At 43.0% G+C, this 20,343-nt stretch overlaps 1 protein-coding gene across 1 annotated transcript; it reads right to left on the minus strand.

The window, feature by feature from the left end:
- Positions 1–6,845: 6,845 nt before the first annotated feature.
- On the minus strand, positions 6,846–7,808 carry LOC119537185 (olfactory receptor 51D1). Its single transcript, XM_037839745.1, has one exon. It carries the CDS (start codon positions 7,806–7,808, stop codon positions 6,846–6,848), a length of 963 nt encoding a protein of 320 aa, XP_037695673.1.
- Between the last annotated feature and the right edge of the window lie 12,535 nt (positions 7,809–20,343).

Consider the following 20,343-nt stretch of genomic DNA (forward strand, 5'->3'; position numbering starts at 1 on the left):
AATGGAGGAACTGGTACTCTCATTCACTGTTGGTGGGAATGTAAAATGATGCAACCACTTTGGAAAACTGTTTTGCAGATTAAAAGTTAAAAATACATTTATGATATAATCCAGCCATTTCAGCCCTAGGTATTAAACCAAGAGATTAAAAAAAGTATATGTTCACACAAAAACTTGGACAAAAATGTTTTTGGCAGCTTTATTTCTAATAGCAAAACACTAGAAACATCCCAATGTCCATCAACAGAAGAATGGATAAACAAACTATGATATAATTATACAATGAAATGCAACTTAGCAATAAAAAGAATTGAACTGTTTATACATTTTACAACATGGATGAATCTCAAAATAATTATGTTCAGTGAAAGAAGCCAGAACCCCCTCCCCCTAAAGGGAATACATATTTTATGATTCTATTTATATACAATTCTGGGAAATGCAAACTAACATAGCGTGACATTAAACATACCAGTGTTTGCCTAGGGACTGGAAGGGAGGAGAAATGGGAGAGACGGGAGGGAGAGGTGATTAATACACTCATTATCATGGTTGAGGTGATGGTTTTATGGATATATACATATCTCAAAACTTATCAAATTGTACATTTAAATGTGTGCAATTTGTGTATATCAATTATACCTCAGTAAAGTTGCCTTAAAAAAATAAATTAAGTATACCCAGGGCTGGAGGCAAGAGATACTAAAGTCCCTATACCACAGGTCTTGGATGGTTGAAAACTCCCAAGGACGGATTCTATGGTAGCCATGGAGGTGTGACACTCAAATCTCCATTAAGAGAACCTGCTGCTGCCTCAGATTTCAGCTACTGCCTCTTTGGATCCACTGCCATGTTAGCAGAAAGGCTAACCCTTCCCCTAGGCTGCTCCCAGACAATGATTTAGCACTGGTCCATTCCTACCCAACGGGGAGTGTTCCAATGAGCAATCTTTGCTAAGGGACTCTCCTTCAGCCTGGCCAAAACTCTCTCAGAACCACACTGTGGTCTGTAACTCTTCCTACCCAATCCTTTCCCTCTCTCCTTTTATAGGTGTCAGACTTGCATGCTAGTGTGAAGATTCTACCTGCCCATTCCTATTCCCTCTTCCCTTTTAAACTACACAGGCCTTCTCCTAACCCCCGCAAAATTTCTTGCACATCTAATCTCATGTTGGCAATTGCTTCTCAGAGGACCTGAACTCACACAGAGGCCAATCTATCTGGGAAAGCAGCCTGTCTGCAGTCCCCTCAGCTCAGCTCGAGTCAAGGATCCTGATAATATTCCTCATTCCAAGAGAGGATTTTGGAAGCAGCGGTGAGTATAGGAGAATAATGCTTGTCTCCTAATCAAAAAGATGTGTTCTTTAGCATAAAAGACATGTCCAGGGACTCCTCCAACCACCAACAACCACTGGTCAGCAAAATCCCACAATCATCTCATTAACCCATTCAATAATCACAGAGGTGCTGGGATAAAACTCTGCAGGAGCCACAGTGGAGAACAGAGGATCTGTCAATTGGTCTCTGAAACCCGCCAGTGGTGGGTCGCCAAGGCTGCATGCACCACTCTGTGTGACTGACGGGGTGGGGAGAGGGAAAGGTCAAAGGAGAGAATGTGTATTTCCTTCTGTTTTGAGGATGCAAACAGAATTTGCGGATATTGCCTGAAGGATTATGCACACTAGAAAGATGATTGTGAGAGACTATGGCATATTCCCCAATCTTTCTAACAGCCATGTTAAAAAAGCAAACAACAACAACAACAAAAGGCTTAAATAGCTCTTTCCGGGACCAAGCAGCATAGGAGTGCAACACAGAGAAGGGAACACCATTAGGGGTTGACTCTGAGGTATGCTGATGTCACAGGTTCCTCTCTATGCCTCAAACCTGTGATCTCCATTAGAAAAGGACTGAAACTTACCAGGCTGTGATTCAGTCAGTCTGGGCTTCATCAAGTAACCTTCCACTCAGTTAAGAGTATAGGGACAGACAATAGTTTAAAAGTAAAGAGCACTCAAAACAAGAATTCAACTTCAACTTATTTTTTATTGAAGGAGTATTTAAGGTAAAAGGAACAAGTTTACAATGTAAAAATTAATTGACACGTTACCAAGCCTAGGAGCCCCTGCTCCTCCAGATGCAGCTGGACATGAGATCAGAGAGCTCCCCCTTGTCTCAGTTACAGAGTATTTATAGCACTTTTGATTTAGAATCCATTCAATCAAATCAGATTCTATTTTTATATTTGAACCCTGAGTGGTAAATTATGAGTCATGGACCATGAGTAGTAGATCAAATGAGGGTATCCACAGTGTTATCAGAGACTTAAACTTGGATGTCTGCAAAATTCTACTAATATTTCTACTAATTAAGCTATGACTTCTGTAAGAGCAATATAGCAATTTTTACTTATATAAAATCTAAAAATTAGAAAAGAGATTACTATTACTTATCTCTAACTTATTAATATAGTTTTCCTATTTCATTCTATGATTAGTTTAGCCATTACATCATGTTGATAAACATACATTTGATTAAAACTGTATTCAGCCTTGCTACACGACTTATGACTTAACTATGACTGAATTAACAGCTGCAGCCCATCCTGTTTTCTTTTTACACAGAGGACCAGATGGTTACATGTTATCTATATCTAAGAAGGTTGAGAGGGCCTTTCCGCTTTCTTGAAAATATTCACAGTTTTTTTTAACTGTTTACCTTCTCCTTCAGTATAATCTTCTGATATAGAAGACTCGAAAGATATGAATTATCTGTCCCAGTTATTGTAATCAGGCCTTTCATCTTTTCATCATTTGGAAATTGTACTTGAGTATTTTTAGGTAAAAGTTCTGTTAAATATGCTTCTATATCAGAAGGAATAACTGGTTCTTCACTATCAGAAAACCTCAGGTGGTATATGAGAGCAGCATAGGCAGAAGGCCTCAGTGTTCTCATTACCAGATTCCTCAGTGGAGATATTATCCTGTGACACTGACCCATTCGAGGCTTCCACACTTTTTGTCAGGTATTAACACAGACTTCAGATCTGAAGCTTGAGGGGTGCGACAAAAGAGCCCTAGAATTGAGTCACTATCCTGGTTTCTGCCATATGGTCTTAGGCTAGTCAGTTAACTTCTCCATGCTTTGGTGTGGTAGATTGAATTATGTCACCTGACAAAAGACATGTTCTTAATCTTAATCTGCATCCCTGTGGGTGTGAACCCATTGTAAATAAGGCCCTTTGAAGATACATTCCCAGTTAAGGTATACTGAACTTCTAAGACCCTTTTTATACCCAACGGAATCAGTGTGGGCCTTAGCCCATATTACTGGAGTCCTTTGTAAGCAGAAGAAATTCGGACACCGACCTCATAAAAAAGCCACAGGGAGGATCCAGAAGCCAGAAATCAGTGGAAACCAGAAGAGCAGACACAAGGGCAGAAACACAGTCATGTAATTAAAGACAGCGATGCAAGCCAAGGAGCCACAGGACTACAATGAGGAGCATCAGAAAGGGACAGATTTCAGAGAGAAAGCCTGGTCTTGCTGATGCCTTGATTTCAGGCTTCTGGACTCTGAAACTGTAAGTCAATAAATGCCAGTTGCTTAAGCTAAGCTGTGGTGTGGTATTAGCCCTGTCGGACAGAGACACTTGCCTTCCTCTTCCGTAAAATGGGAGTAAAATAAAATAATTTTCTACAATATAATGCTTTTATATCATGATGGATCATTAATAGCTGGGAAGAGTACTTTGTGGACTTTATAAACTAACACAGGTCCAACTACAGGCTAGAATGTCCAGAGGGGGATGGGTGGAGGAATAAGTGAATTGGTTTTTCTAAAGTGAACCAGAACTCACTCAGCCTCTCCTTCACTCTGGGAGGCTCTGGCCCAACAGCCACCCATCACCTTATGTGCCCAGCCCTGAATACAATAATTCCCTGTATGTTGACATGATATTTCACAATTTACAAAGGATGTTCACAGCATTTAAGCTTCACAACAGAACTGCTATTATAGTTTCTCATTTTATGGAAAAGGAGATGAGGGCAAGAGAGAGCATAAGGTAAAGATCCTTCATGACACTTCCAGGCCTCAAATGAATCTATTTTGTTTTTTTTTCCTGAATTTCAATGTGAGCTTTTTTTTTTTTTTGAACTGTCAGTTTCCAAGATCTGGAAATTAAATAAGCATACCTGGAATAAGAGGCCCCAGGAGATCCAGAGCCTCTGTAGTGCCATATATTGGTCCACCCCACACCCCATCCTGTTCACTGCTTCCTCAAAGGGATTGACATAAACTCCCTTCAATCAAGAACTTTAAGCATGTTTGGCAGACCAGCAAGAAAGGGATGGGAGAGGTGAAGATACTGCAACCTGCCACTGGGGTTGCAGGCAGGGGCTTTAGAGCAGGCAGGGAAGCTTGGAAGCCATGACAGAGGCGCCTGGATTCTTCATATCTGAATGAAGGTGTGGTCTGGCCTTTGAGAAGATGCAAACAGGAAACACAGTGCTTTCCTATCATTCCCAGAGACTGAGCCATACCCTAGGCTGAGCCCAGGCCAAAAATCTGGGCCTCTTACAAATTACTTCTGTTATGACAACTAGAACGTCTTCAATTTCCTACTTACACATATAAGCCAAGACCATACAAGCCTAACACCATATATCAGTCAATGCCCAGGAACATAGATGCTATATTCACACCTGTGTCATATAATCCACATCCACCAGACAAAGATAATATACACCAGCCTTATGCCCTAAGACAAAAGATTCATAAACTGTGCGCACACACATCATTCAGATATTACATTCACACATATATGTCCAAAAACACATATATCATGCAAAATGATTTCAAACCACAAACACTACGTACAACAGACATGTGCCCAAACATAAACACCATACATGCCCAAAGGTATGGCTGTCCCAATGCTACCATTTCACGCCCCCATGCTTTACATTGTACACATTACAAATGTGAACAAAAGATACAAGCAACATACTCACCCAGACACACACAAAGATATAGCTTACCATATAAATGCAGACACCAGCACACTCACATAGATGCATATCACATACCAACTAACAGATACCACATAAACACAATAAACACACCGTCAGAAACATTATTCATCCCATATATACATGCCAAGTGTTGGAGAGGATACAGAGAAAGAGAAACACTCATTCACTGTTGGTGGGAATATAAAATGTTGCAGCCACTTTGAAAGACAGTTTGGTGGTCCCGCAGAAAGTTAAATATAGAACTACCATATGACCTGGCAATCCCACTACTAGGTACTAAGAATTGACAGCAGAGACTCAAACAGATATTTGCACACCAATATTCATAGCAGAATTATTCACAATTGCCAAAATATGGAAGCAACCCAAGTGGCCATCAACCGATGAATGGATAAATAAAATTTGGTATACACATATAATGAAATATTATTTAGCCACAAAAAGAATGAAGTTCTGATACATATGACAACATGGATGAACCTTGAAAACATAAAAAAGACAAATAGTTGATGATCCCACTGATATGAAATAATTAGAATAAGCAAATTCAGAGACTCAGAAACTAAAATATAGGTTACCGGGGTCCAGGATGGGGGTAAGGAATGGGAGCTAATGCTTAAATTGTACAGAGTTTCTATTTGGGTTGATGGAAAAGTTTTGTTAATGGATGATGGTAATGGTAGCACAACATTGTGAATGTAATTAACTGCACTAAATTATATATTTTAAAAGGGGAAATTTTAGTTTGTGTATTTGTTATTAGGATAAAATTAAAAAAAAGAAAACCATAGGGCTGTACAAGACAGTGAACTCTATTGCAAACCATGGACCATTTTCAGTAGTGCAATTATAAAAATGTTCTTTCATAAATTGTAACAAATGTACCACATTAATGCAAGATATTAACTATAGGATGGTATATGGAAATGCAGTTTTCTATGTATGACTTTTCTGTACACTTACAACTTCACTAGTGAAAACAAAAACTGAAAAGAAACTTACAAAAAAAATACCTATACATGCCAGGGCACAGCTAACATACAGTCACCAAGAAACAGCTGGCATTCACTCCATGCCTGCAAACGGAATAAAAATCACATAAACCCACAAAATCATAGACCTACACACCACTCAAGTCACAATCAGAAGATACAGCCCCCTGGTGCACAGTTTCTGGTAGAGCCACATAGATGCACACTCACAGGCATTGGTAGCTTCCACATAAATATAGACAGGCACATACGGAAATTTAAATATTTCATGTGCACTTTCTCCTCTCTAGTCATCATCTCCCTCCCCTCCCTCCAATTACTATAACCCAAACGCCTTTATTAACCCTAGTTACCATTCTGTAACAATGTTGGGGTCTAAACAAGAAGCTTCATAGCACTGATGTCTGCCCCCCAAGACACTCACTGGCACTGACACATGGGAGCAAGTATAACTGAAATCATAAATCATGAATGAATCATGAGATGTGGCATTTACAGCCTTGCCTTCTAGACACATAGAAAAGACTGTGTGTATTTTCTATTTAGGAGAAAAGGAGAAGGCAAGGCAACCATAATAGACCATACATGCAAACACCATTCATAGATCTTTCTCCAGGTTGGCCTATCCAGACTGGGTCATCACTTCTTTTGTTTTGGCACAGGATGGAGACAAGAATCTAAGACCTATTTAGATAACTAGAAGCAGACAGCCCAGTGAGTTAGATGCTCCAATCACCAAGATGTCACACAGGATCCTAATCCTCCCACATTTGGTAGGGACTAAGGACACTGGAGAGGTTACCTGCTCACCTGCCATCTTATGAGAACATAAAGAAGACATGTGAACGGATCTCCTTGGTCTTAGCTCCATAGACAATGGGGTTGACCACAGGTGGTAGCAGTAGATAGACATTAGCCATAACTACATGGAGCAGTGAGGTGGGGCCACCCAGCCTGTGCACCACTGAGAGCCCAATGAGGGGCACATAGAAGACCAGGACTGCACAGAGATGGGAGATGCAGGTGTTGAAAGCCTTGAGTGCTGCCCCCTGAGAGGACAGCTCCAATACGGCCCACAGGATGAGGATGTAGGAGAAACCAATGAAGAGGAAATCCACACCCATGACTGAGAGGATGATGAAGAGTACATAAACTACATTGACTGTGGTATCAGTGCAGGACAGCTTCATAATATCTTGGTGCAAACAGAAGGAGTGAGTGACAGTATGTGTTTGACAGTATGACAACCGTTTCAGGATGAAGGGTAGTGGGAAGAAGAATACAAATCCCCTGGCCAGGGCAGCTAGTCCGATCTTGGCCACAGTAGGCCCCGTGAGCACAGAAGCATGGCGCAGAGGGTGGCAGATGGCCACAAAGCGGTCCAAAGCCATAGCCAGCAGGATGGCTGACTCCATGGCAGACAGAGCATGGATAAGGAACATCTGGGTCAAGCAAACATTAAATTCGATCTCCTGGATGCCCGTCAGAAAGAGGCTGGCCATCTTGGGCATGGTGACAGAGGAGAGGACTAGATCAACGGTAGAGAGCATGGCCAAGAAGAGGTACATGGGCTCATGCAGTCGCCTTTCCACACGGATGATGAGGACGATGGCCAGGTTGCCCAGGGTGGCCAGGGCATACATAAAACACAGTGGGAAGGCCAGCCAAAAGTGTACATTAGGCTCCAAGCCAGGGATGCCCACAAGCAGGAAGTATGCTGGGTGGACCAGAGTTCCATTTTGAGTGGCCATGATGGGAACCAAGATGTGGGGCTTCTGCATCCTAAATCCAGTATCTATGAAAGGGAAGAGGGGGAACATCATTTAGTCAAGATTCAGAGTTGAAAGAAGACCTATAAGGAAAAGGCATTGGAGTAGTGATGTAGAAATCAGATAAACTAAGTCTATCTAGTAATTTTGAACCCCAGACTCTCTCTGCTCTGATTCTCCTTATACACACCCGTCTGGATACCCTGAACACTGCCCCTACCCTCAAAGGCCCCAGTGCTATGTGAGCAGAATCTATTGCTGTCCCATCAATTTACGGTGAAGGCCTACTTGGAAAACATGTACAACAGTCCTTCATTTTCAGAGCTGATGTTATGGACCAGGGGCATTGCTTTCAGCCACTCCTCCAAAACAGTAGATAGACTTGCACAGAACCTTCCACACTGACTCAGCTATCTAAAGGCATTTCAGAGTTAGGACTGGTTTGGGCCCAGAGGGAGAGGCTCAGTCTAAGATTGTTTTTAAAACCCACTCCAAACTGATTTAGGGAGTTAAAGATGGAGGTGCAATGTGGGCAAGGTTAAAGCAGGGGCTCTGTCTGGGACAGGATTTCAAGAGACAGGTTTTGGTTTAGACCTGAACAGCATTTCTCAAACTTCCCTGATAAGAATCATCAGGGGTAGTTGTTGAAAACACCATCCCCCAAGTTCTATTCCAGACCCCCAAATCAGAATTTCCTGAAGAAGGGGCCTGGAAATCTGTTTAAACAACAGAAATTCCCTTCCCCCCAAGTGATTCTTTTTATCACAGAAATTTGGAAAAAGCTTTAGGGGGAGAGAGGTGTGGCTCTCATTTTGAGGCCCAACGTAGACCAGAATCTGCCCATATGAGAATCAGTCCCTGACTGTGCTTGGCTGTGGTATGAAAGAAGCAGATGAGCTGAGACATGGAAAGAAAATCAGGCAGTGCTGCTGCCAGCAGGGTCCTGCATCCTCAGACACACCGCTTTGTCTACCTGCTCTCCCTGGGGAACACTCCAACATGCCAGGCTCAATTGTCTTTCTCTATGCAGACCACTCTGTTTTAAATCTCTGTCCTGAGATCCGGACCCATATAACCTAATATTGCCTCCATATTTCTCCCTGGTTATACTCTAGACCTCACACTCATCATGCCCCAAAGAGGACCCGGTCCAAACCTCCACCTGGCTCCCTTCTTGATCTCAGTAAATGGAACCACATGGCCACCCAAGTCATAAGCAGACGCCACCCTGATTTCTCTGCTCTTTCACCCCCATACATTATGTTGCTGTTCCAATTAATCTATCATGGACTTTTCTCTTGTTTGCCGCCCCACCCCAAACCCCCACCCCCGCCCCCGACTTCATTATAACCTCTCCCCTGATTACAAAGAGAGTTTCCTAACTGGCTTCCCGGCTTCCAAACCCAGCCTATTCCAGTCCACCTTGCACACTGCTGCCATCTAAACAGCAACATTGGACATGTCAGGATCCTGTTTAGCAAGTTACAGGTGACTCCCATAGCCCTTAGGATAAACTCTGGATCCCAAAGTCTGGCATTCAAAGCCCTTCACAGTGTAGTGCCAACTTAATTTTCCAGCCCAGCTTCCCTGTTTCCTCTGCATTACCAATCCCCCCACCGCATGCACAAGCAAACGCAAGTGTGCCCCCGCCCCACACACACACCATGTCTTCCCCGCTCTGTAAATACATTCCTTTGACATATTTCTTCAGTGAAGAATAGGAAGCTGGAATTGAGGATTCCTGTCTAAGTGGGTAAGTCAAGTTTGGAATGGGGCTCACACGGGTTTGAAGAAATTCCTGTTTCGATAGGTCGCTGAGCAAGGCAGCTGTAACCCGGGCAAGGTGCACGCGGAAAGGATCTCTGCCTCTCTAAGCAGCCAGGCTGAGCTCTCCTTAAGCAAAAGCGCCCTCCCCGCCTGGCCTGGGCGAACTTCCCAAGGCCAGGTCAAGCCGCCTCTCGCCACTACTGCCTGGGCTGAGCCTGGCGTACTCACCGCCAGTGCCTCCTCTCCCGGCAGCCTCCTATATGGAACCTATCTAGGGACCCTAGGGAGTGAGAGGGGCGGTGAAAAGTGAAGAAGTCGAGGTTCCCTGGGACCGCTACACAGCCCAGGTGCCCAAGGAGAGCTGAGCCCTGATGGCAAATCCGCACTGTCTTACTATACCCAGACCAACCCAGGAGCCTAGGGGGGCTGGGGAGCGCCGTGGGGTGGAGAAGAGAAGAGGAATGACCCGGGCTTAAAGAAAAGGAGCAACTGGAATGCCGGCAGGGGCGCACACCAGAACGCACTACCCAAACGGAGCCGGAGCTGTGCTCAGAGGTTGCTTCTCGTTTCTAGATACTGCCCTCTGGTGGTCATTTATGGAAGTTGCAGCCTCTGGCCCGCCCAGAGCAATGGCTAGGCGGATGACGCTTCCGGGACCAAGAACCTAACTGACCCCCAAATCTGAGCTTCTTCCACTACACTACGCTGCCCCTTAGCACCCCTTCCTTCTCAATTCAGTCCTTCTGTGCGCCACTGATCATAATTCTCCTGTACCTCCAGAAATGAGAGTTTGCAATTCCCAGCCCAACTACTTACTAATGGTATGACCACCCTATAAACCTTCATTTGCTATGCAAAATCAATGAGATGCTCGCAATTCTCTAGTGAGTGTGCTCTTTATTATTAGTCAAAACTTTAAGAGCCAATGTAGAAGGAGGATATCCAGTTGAGACAGTGCTACAACAGACAGAGGAAAGATACGTATTTAGAAGGAAGAGTGGCAAGAGCACAGAAGGCTGCTGAGAGATCAAGCAGGTAAGGACTGGAAGACTGGTTCCTTGAGAAAACTTGTTGGGGTGGGTTGGTGGGGCTAGAATCCTGAAAGCAGCTGAGGGAGGAGTGAGTGTGTTGGGAAGAAACCAAGAAGGTGAAGTAGGCAACTCTTAAGAATTTTGTATGTGGAGAGAAGGAGTGAAACAGGCAATATTTGAAGAATAGATAGCTCTAGGCAGAGTTTTTAAAATGTGTACTTTGAAGCTAGAAGAGTTTGGACAGAATTAAATGTCTGCAGGATGGAGTTAGTAGAGAGGCTTTCTGTCCTTTTTACCTTTCTGACGGAGTTCTTCAGGGCTATGACCCAGGTAGACCCTCTGTCCTTCCCCCTCTATCTAGTATCCGTGGGCAATCTTACCTACTCCCATGGCTTCCATCACCCAAACCAGGCCAGGTCAATCTCCTGAACTCCAGGCACATTAATTAAAAATGGCTATTGGACATTGCTATCCCCTCAACTCAGCACATCCAGCTAAACTCATTATCTCTAATCCCCAATCCATTCTCTGTTCCCTGACTGTTCTATGTTCCTGTTATAGAAACGGCTTTTCTGCCTAAGCCAGAAACCTAGAAGTCATCATCCCTGACTTCTCCCTCTCTATCTAACCTCCCTCCCTCACCACATCAATCAGCCACCAAGTCCTCTTTCTGGATATTGTGTGATTGAGGTGATTTGTCTCTATCTCTATTGTGTGATTGAGGTGGTTTGTCTCTTTCTCTATCTCCTCTGCCTTTATTCCAGTCCAAACAAAAATAATCTCTTGCCTAGATTATCGAATAACTTGTTCACTGGTCAGCCTCAACACAGATCTTTCCTACCAAGCCACTGTCCACACTGCAGCCAGTGTGATCTTCCAAACACACAAATCAGTTTAAAGCACTTTCTCATTGCCTTTAAAATAAAAAGTTGAAGTTCACACTCCCTGACCTGGCTCATAAGGCCATCCATGAGCTGCCACAGTGCACCTCTCCATCCCCATCTCTAACCATTAGACATCACTTTTTGCATTCAAGTTTCAGATGCACCAAATTTATCCCATTCCTTCAATGTGCCATGCTCTCTTGCACTCTTCTGCATTTACATATATTTTTCTTCAAGGTCAGAATACTCATTCTTCCCCCTGTTCGTTGGATTGATTCTTAGCCTTCAGGCCTCTGTTTTAACATCCTTTTCAGGAAAACATTTCTTGAACCCTAATCTAAGTATTATTTTTCAATACTCATCTTTGTAGGGGAAGAAGAGTTGGAGTTGGAGGCATATGTTTAAGAGGGGGACAGTTTACATAATCCTCTTTCATCTACTCTTAAGGCAAAAATGTTTGGCCCTGCTGATGAGGTTCATTTGTAACTCACAACTCTGTCTCTTCAACTGAGGCATGTTGAATGAGCAGTTCCCCTTAAATTCTTGCTAGCAACACTAAGCATCAAGCTGGCACAAGTTTGGAATGGAAGTTTTGCATGGGAATATTTCAAGTATTCATTTTCCACTTGTTCCAGTGATATGAGTAATCCCTTAACAAGGAGGGTGGATGACTTAAAAAATAATAATATAAACCTATATTTTTGTTTCAATATTTTTTACAAAAAAGAAGGAAAAAACTATTCAATATAAATTGAGTTTTAAAAGATTCCAACCAATAAAGGGGAACTATGGCTAAGGATATACGCAAATATTTTCTTTCCTGTGGCTGCTATAACAAACTTGTTGGCTTCAAACAACACATATTTATTCTTCTACAGTTCTGGAGACCAGAAGTCCAAAACAGTTTCACTGGGCTGAAATCAAGGTGTTTCCCCATTTTAGGTGTTCTTTTAACAGGAAATCTTCCCTGTAAAAAAAAAGTGTTCTCTCGTTTCTCTGGGTGTGCAAACACTGCTTATAAATATCTGATGCCACTGTTTTATTTTTTTTAATTAGGAGATACTGATGCATGCATCATTACAAAGCCATACCCCCATGAAAAGAGCATAATTTTACCTGAAGGTAGAAAATGATTCCTGCATTAATAACCCATGATAAGGCAAGAAACATAAATATATAGCATATAGTATAAGAAATAGAAACAAAAAAATTGACATTTGTGAATTAGGTGATTATATATGTAAAATATCCAAAAGAACTTACTGATAAATAATTAGAATAAATAAATAATTAGAATTAATAAGTGACTATACAAAGGTTGCTGATACAAGGTCAATATACAAAAATCCACTGCATTTCTATATACAGTTAGACATGTTTTTTTTAAAAAAAACAGCATATAGAGTTTCATAGAAAAATCACAGCCTAAGTATAAATCTAACAAACAATGCACAGGAACTCTTGACAGAAAGCCACAAAGCATCATTAAAAGAAACTGAAGAAAACCTAAATAGATGGAAGAAAAACTTGCCTGCCTAGACAATTAATCAGTTTTGCTACCATTGCAAAAAAATCTAAACTCTCAGGGGCTTTCAATAAACATCTCTCACTCCCATGTCACATCCGTAGCTGCAGGTGGGTTGCCAGGATTCTGCTCCTTGTGTCTTCTCCTCAAGGACCCAAGCTGAAGGAAGGGCCCCCGTTTTGATCATTTCTTTATTGTAGCAGAGGCAGGAAAATGTGGAAGGATGCAATGTCTCATAAAGCTTCTCTCTGGAACTGAAACACTCCGCCTCCAAGACAGTCACATAGCCAAGTTGATAATGGACTGGGAGGCACCATAAGTCACAAGGCAATTGATGTGATTGTATATTACCCTCATAAGAAGGGATAAAATAGATAGGAACAATAATACAATCTACCATGGATAAAGGCATTTGGCCCAAGTGCTGCCAATCATACATACCTGTAGGAAGAAAACTCAGAAGCTAGGAGCATAAAAGAGCAGATAACGTATGGAATCATTCCAGTGAAGGGTACAGAAGAATGCCTCTTCCAGAGACAGCAGAGGTAGATATCTAGAGGCAGTATCTAGTGTCCAGGTTTGGGAAAATGGTCTAAGTTGACTATGCTCAATGAAGACAGTAGTGGTATCTCCACTGGCGTGAACCTGCAGGGTAATTCGATGAAGTTCTTGCCTGCATGATCAATGAGCTACCTAATATTCTCTAATAAGTCCCTTTTCTGCTTAAAATGGGTTTATGGTGTTTTCAAGATTTTTTTTATTAGTCATCGTTTCAGTTACATGTTCTAGGTTGTCCTAAGAACTCCCTGAAACTTTGCAAAGTGAACTATATGAGAAACTTTGTCTTAAAATAATACACCATTGGACTTGTTGAAGAACTGACACTTATTCAAATGCAAGATAACATGCTGGAAGAGAAAACCAAACTCAACCCTAATGCCTAAGCAAGAGTTCTCTGGCTATAACTGAGCAAAACAAAAAGAAATGGGAAAAAAAAGATTCTTTGATTTTGATTTTTCCATGGGAACAGGGTAGTTAAATTTATTTGGGGACTTCAGTGTCTGAAGATCATTGGTAATGGGAGAAGGCCCAGATTATTCCATTTTCAGGAATTTTTAGTTGTTAGCATGTATTAATTTGGAGCATGCTATTATTTGGAGCTTATTTTACAGTCCTTCTTCTGTGACCCTCATTGGGTGAAGTAGCTGAGCATAAATTAAGGTGTGAAAATGACAAGGGAGCGTTAGCTTCTAAGGGTAAGGCCACACCCAAGATTTGAGGTGTTATTTTAGGGATTTAATAGTTTTTAGGTCAGATCCCTGCAATGCCTGAATCCTACCTTGGGCTAAAAACCTCACCTTGCTGAAAAGGTCTTAGAGGGAGATATATGTACAAAAGAGGCAAAGAAAAGCAAACTATCATTGTATTGGTATCTTGGCCTTTAGCCTATTATATTGAGCTAGATTTCATGGATTTTATCATTTTAATATATGTGACTCCCCATTGATAACTTCAGCGACTGAGTGTAGTCTTCATTCTTGGCCTAGCAATCACCCTGGGTGACATGTGGATAACCCATTCATTGATCTAGACTCCCAATCTCTTGACCTGACTTGATTACCTCTAGTATATATAGTATATCTCTCTCTGTGCCAGTTTGAGTGTATTGTGTCCCCCAAATGCCATTATCTTTGATGTAGTCTTGTGGGGCAGACGTTTTGGTGCTGATTAGATTTGCTTGGAATGTGCCCCACCCAGATGTGGGTGATGACTCTGATGGATATTCCCATGGAGGCGTGGCCCCACCCATTCAGGGTGGGCCTTGATCAGTGGAGCTATAATAAATGAGCTGACTCAAAGAGAAGGAACTCAGTGCAGCTGTGAGTGACGTTTCGAAGAGGAGCAAGCTTGCTAGAGAGGAACATCCTGGGAGAAAGCCATTTTCAGACCAGAACTTTGGAGCAGACGCCAGCCATGTGCCTTCCCAGCTAACAAAGGTTTTCTGGACACCATTGGCCATCCTCCAGTGAAGGTACCCAATTACTGATGTGTTACCTTGGATACTTTATGGCCTTAAGACTGTAACTGTATAGCCAAATAAACCCCCTTTTTATAAAAGCCAATCCATCTCTGGTGTTTTGCATTCCACAGTATTAGCAAACTACAACAGCTGCTCTACTTTTTCCTTATCTGTAAACCCTCAGCTATCGTAATTCCTTCCCAATCCAGTGGAGCTTCAGTGTCCTGTCAAACACTCTTTTTCAAAGCACTTTAACATGCTTGCCCCATCCCCCTTTGCTCACCATCATCTGAAAGAACACTGACCTGGAATGATATGGCATGGTGCTTTCTCAGGGCCCACCCCTAGCAGGTTCTCCTTCTGACTGCTCTGCTACTACCCAAATTTAAAGGGGAGCTATTTCCTCCTCCTTTAAATTTCAGGCCTAATACTGTATAAAATTTAGTGAGGCTGTGGTTCATACGTCCTCAGAGGGAGAGAGAAGTCAAACAATTAGGGACCTCTCAGCAAAGCAGGTTATATGAAATGCAATATGTTCAGTCTCTGGTCTCCATCTGGAAAGTCAGTCCCGGGGGAATTTCTGCCAGCTCCCCAGCCCTTTCTTAGCCCAATCCCCACACACTTCCTGCATCCCCATACCTCTTTCCCTGTCCCACATCCCCTTCCCAGTCCTTGCTTTCTTTCAGTGCCACTCCTCCACCAGAGCACAGATAGGCATCACTCACTTGCCTTGCTGCCCTGATCTGTCTTGGATTCAGGGTAAAGGGTTGAAGTCTGCAGCTACGGCTGTGGAAAGTGTCCAAGACAGAGCCTCATCTGGACACAACTGCCTGCCTCTCACAGACAACTGGGCACCTCAGAGGAGGCTGGGAGGAGAGCATCTATCCCTGGGAGGTGGAGTGATCTGTCTGATCACTTAAAACCTCTCCTTCCAGCCTTTTCCTGGTAGACACAAGCCCCCACCCAACAACCCTAGGATACCATGTTTTCAGGGCCCTTGTGAGTCATGGCTGAGGAACAAATTACAAATTACACATGAAAAAGATCTCTCCATTAACTGTTTTAACTTCACTGAAGCTCCAGAGAAGTGCAACCAATTTGCTCTTGAGCTCTTTAGGGCAGAAACTGTGTGACTCATAGTTGTAACACCAGCATCCAACCCAAGGTGTTGCAAACAGTTTATGCTCAATAAATGTTTAAAGCTTCTGGTTTCAACTAATTCATTCACTATTCTATTAGACCAGCCATTTCTCCAGGACCAGGTAAGGCAGATGGTCCAATTCAGACCTCAACTATCTCTTTCCTTTTTTTTTTTTTTTTTTTCATTAATTGCTCATGACTTCATTTGTTTCAGGAATTTTCTAGGCCTCACTCTCCAAAATTTCAACATTACCTGGGCCTTGACATTGCATGAGAATACAGAATATCAGTCTCAACAAAGAAGAAGATATCATTTGGAACTGGGTTTCAATTTGAGCCTTTCCTTATTATTTTCCAGGCAGGGCAGGATGTGCCTTCATTTGCTTGTTCAGTTAATACCTAAGTATCAGACAAAGGACAAGGTCCTGGGAGTACAAAGGAAAACCTAAATTACTGCCTGAAGTAGCAGCTTATGTGTTCTCATACATGTGCATGCCCGTATGTGTTCAGGTAGGGGTATTGGGGAGATTAGTTATTTAAAGTCTTAGTTTGTTTTAATGACAGTTTGTGGTCAGGGGTTCCATCCCCACTCCACCAGCTTCCAGTATCTACCTCTTACTTTATAGTGGGGGAAAGATGTCTGCTTAAGTATTGAGTAACAGTTCGCCAGGAATTCTGCCAGGAAGGTTTTTACGGGAACCTACTAGCTGCAGTCTGGAGTTACGAAAGATTGCGTTATCCTCAGAGAACCTCAAAAGGTTCTTGCCGAGTTCACTGCATGTGTGTGTCCATTCCTGAGCTGGAAGCTGGGTCGGAGAACCAACCTGCCTGATCTCCTAGACTACTGAATTTAACATGGAAAATTGGTACATGAACATGAGGTCCAGTGTTATAACCTGAAGGTACAAGATTAACTCTGAGAAGCCACTAGTCTAGCCAGAGAAGCAGCACACAAGAGACGCCAAGGGGTTCCCTGGCCAGAGACCCTGCTGGGCCTCTCCTAACGCAGGGTCCGGCGGACTCTTTGGAGAATCTCCACCCTTGGCCCTGTCCTCCAGGAAAGGCCGCGCTGCTCTGGAACTACGGCTCCTCAACAGTTTAAGGAGTTCTGAGCGGGGAAGGAAACAGAAAAACTCAAGACATAGAGAAGATAAGACCACGCCGAGAGGCGTCCGCGCCCATCTCCGATTGGCTAGGTTGCCCTAATCCCTATCTCTGATTGGCTGTGTTCACAAAGTCACCGCCAGCCCGGCGGATACCGGCGCCTGGGCCGTGCCCGCCACTCATTGGCTCCGGTCTTGTGGGCGGTGCCTGGGGGGCTGAGGGAGAGGCTAGAGGAGCGGTTCCGAGTCGGCAACTTCTTCCACGGGTTTGGGGCTTGGATTCAGCGGGTGAGTGCTGCTCTGTCGGTACCCGCCGCTTTGACGTTGCAGAAACTCCATGTGTCCGTTTTCGGTGTCCCCCGCGGAGCGCTAGTCCGGGCTGAGGAGGGAGGTGGGGAGACAGCCGTGCTGCTCTAAATGTCGGAAGTCCTGCAGGCTCACTTTCCCCGCCCCCACCCGCCCGCTGCCCTGAGGTTCGGCCCCGAGGTTCTCCCGGGTGTTCTGTGGCCGGGAGGTTGCCATACCCCTCTGCTCCCGAACCCTGGAGGTCATTGCCTTCCTCCCTCGCCCCTCCTCCCCTTCCCACTCTGGTTCCTCCCCTGGTGTCTTTTCCAGGCCCCGCCCCTCGCCTCTGAAGCCCTTCCCAGACCGGCTCCCCACCCTGCCAAAGGCACAGTGAGGATGAAAGACGCTGCATTCCGGCATAATATAATTTAGTTGAAGCAGATAAACGTTTAATTATTTGTCTTGTTAAAATAATTTATGTATGATCAAACAACAAGAAAGCAGGGTTTATCTTTAAGAGCAGCAGACACGTGTTCCCAAATCTTGGCAGAAGACACCACTTTTAACTTTTCTGTGTTTAGGTCATTTTTGACCTGAAACTTAAATAGTATACTTCTAGCACATTTCTTCATCCATCATTTTGATATTTCTTTAGCCCACTTTCCTATTGCCACCTTCTAAATTTTTTATTGCTATTTTAGTTCTGTTGATCTCCCAAGCTTTAAATAATAGACATCAACCTCTATTGTCAACTTTGGACTGGAGCTCAGGGTGTCCCACTGTATTAAATGATGAAGATTTTGACACTTCTTCCACTTCCAGCCTACCATCATCTAATTTAATTCTCATGTATTCAACAAATATTTGAGACACCATTCTAGGTGCTGGGAATAAAGTAGTGAACAAAGTGAACACTGTCCCTATCCTCATAAGACTTCTAATGTCGGAAGTAAGATGGTGAACAAATACATTTCAAATACATGTTAAATGCTGTTACATGCTATGAATAGAGCAGAGTCATGAGAAGTTGTTAATTTTTATATGGAGGTGAGGACAGGCTATTCTGTTAAAAAGAGTATTTCAGGTGGAGGGAACAAAGAGTGTCTTAAGATGGGAGTGTGCTGGGTATGTTTGAGGAACAGTAAGACCGCTATGGCTGCAGCAGAGTTAACCAGAGAGAGGGAAATAGAGAGAGAGAGGGCTGATGATGAGGTCAGGGGTAGCAGGAGCACAGATGATGTGACTACTGTAGGCCATTGTAAGGATTTTAGCTTTTACTCTGTTTGTGGCTTTGGCTAGAGGATAGTGGTGTAGGGTTTGGATTCTGGATATATTTTGAAGGTAGACCTGGTAAGAGTTGCTGATGGATTGGATATGGAGTATAAAAAATCAGAGTGCATGAAGACTGCCAGGCTTTTGGTCTGAGTAGCTGGAAAAATGTATTTATCATTTACTGAGTGCTTTTTCTTTTTCTGTTTATTTCTCAGCAGTCGTTTTATAGGTACAGTATCTTATTGAATCTGAGGAAAGTAAATTATTTCTTTTGTTTCTTTCTGTTCCTTATTTTTGGGGGTCATTTGTGTCTATCTTGGTCTTTGTGTTTTGTGCTTTTGGTTTTCTTGATGTAGCTGGTCATGTTTGGTTGTCTTTATATTTAAGAACTGGGAACTAGATTTATTTTCTTAGGTGGCAGATGTGAGTTTCTCTTTTGATGCGTCTGACTGTTTTGTCCATCTTGGTGTGGCTTGTCAATTGGTAGGCTCCCTTTAAAGTGAACAGTTAGAGAGCCTGTTTGGGGGGCCCTGAAATGCCAAAACTCATGACACATTAGAGATTAGCCCTGAATCTTCCCAAGAACTTCTCTCTTGAGAGAGCAGAGTCCTCCAGATTTCTTTTTTGCCTGGTGATAAAATGCTAGGCCGCTGTTTGCAGCAAACAAGGAAGGAGAAGGAAATTTGGAAGGGTCAATTAGAAGTCTGTTTATAGAAGATCTGCATCTATCAGTCCCTGTGCTTTTGGCCCTGTGTTCTGACTCTTTCAGGTTCAGGAGAGTTTTTCCCATTGTGTACTGAAATTACTTTTTCCCCATTTTCCTCTTCTCTTTCTAGGATGTTGGACCTCCTAGGTTGATACTGCTGGTTTTTGTTTTATTCTCTTTCTCTGCCCCCCTCCCCCTCACTTTTTTGGTCTCCTTTTTCCTTTGGCTTTTGTTGCTTTATGTTCTTGCTTCTTCCCTTTACCCTTCTTCTGTTGTCACATGTCTATCTCTGACTGAATTTCTCTGCCTCTGTCTTTCCTTTTTAAAGACCCTTGTGATTACCTTGGGCCCACTTGCCAATCCAGGATAACCTCCCTATCTTAAGGTCAGCTGATCAGCAACCTTAATTCCATAGTATATGCCACCAAGCCTAGAATCTCCCAGATCTTACCTGCAGATCCACTCTGTCCTCCACTCTCGTCCTTTTTACATTTCCAGACAGCAGTTATATTGCTCTGTTTTATCTCTCAACAGAAAGTTGATAAATCATGTATCAACTTTCTGTTGATCTCCTTCCTAGTCTCTCTGCTGTTCTTTTATTATTTTATTGAGGGCCTCAGAAGCAAGGTACAGTAGTTTCCTATTGCTGCCATAAAAAAATATCACAGATTTAATGCCTTAAAACAATTCAAGTTTATTATCATACAGTTCTCTAGGTTAGAAGTCCAACAGGGTTTTACTGGGCTGAAATCAACATGTTGGCAAGGCTGTGTTCTTTCTGGAAGCTTCAGAGGAGAGTCTGTTTCCTTGTCTT

The sequence above is a fragment of the Choloepus didactylus genome, chromosome 6, assembly GCF_015220235.1.
Source record: "Choloepus didactylus isolate mChoDid1 chromosome 6, mChoDid1.pri, whole genome shotgun sequence".
NCBI lineage: Eukaryota > Metazoa > Chordata > Mammalia > Pilosa > Megalonychidae > Choloepus > Choloepus didactylus.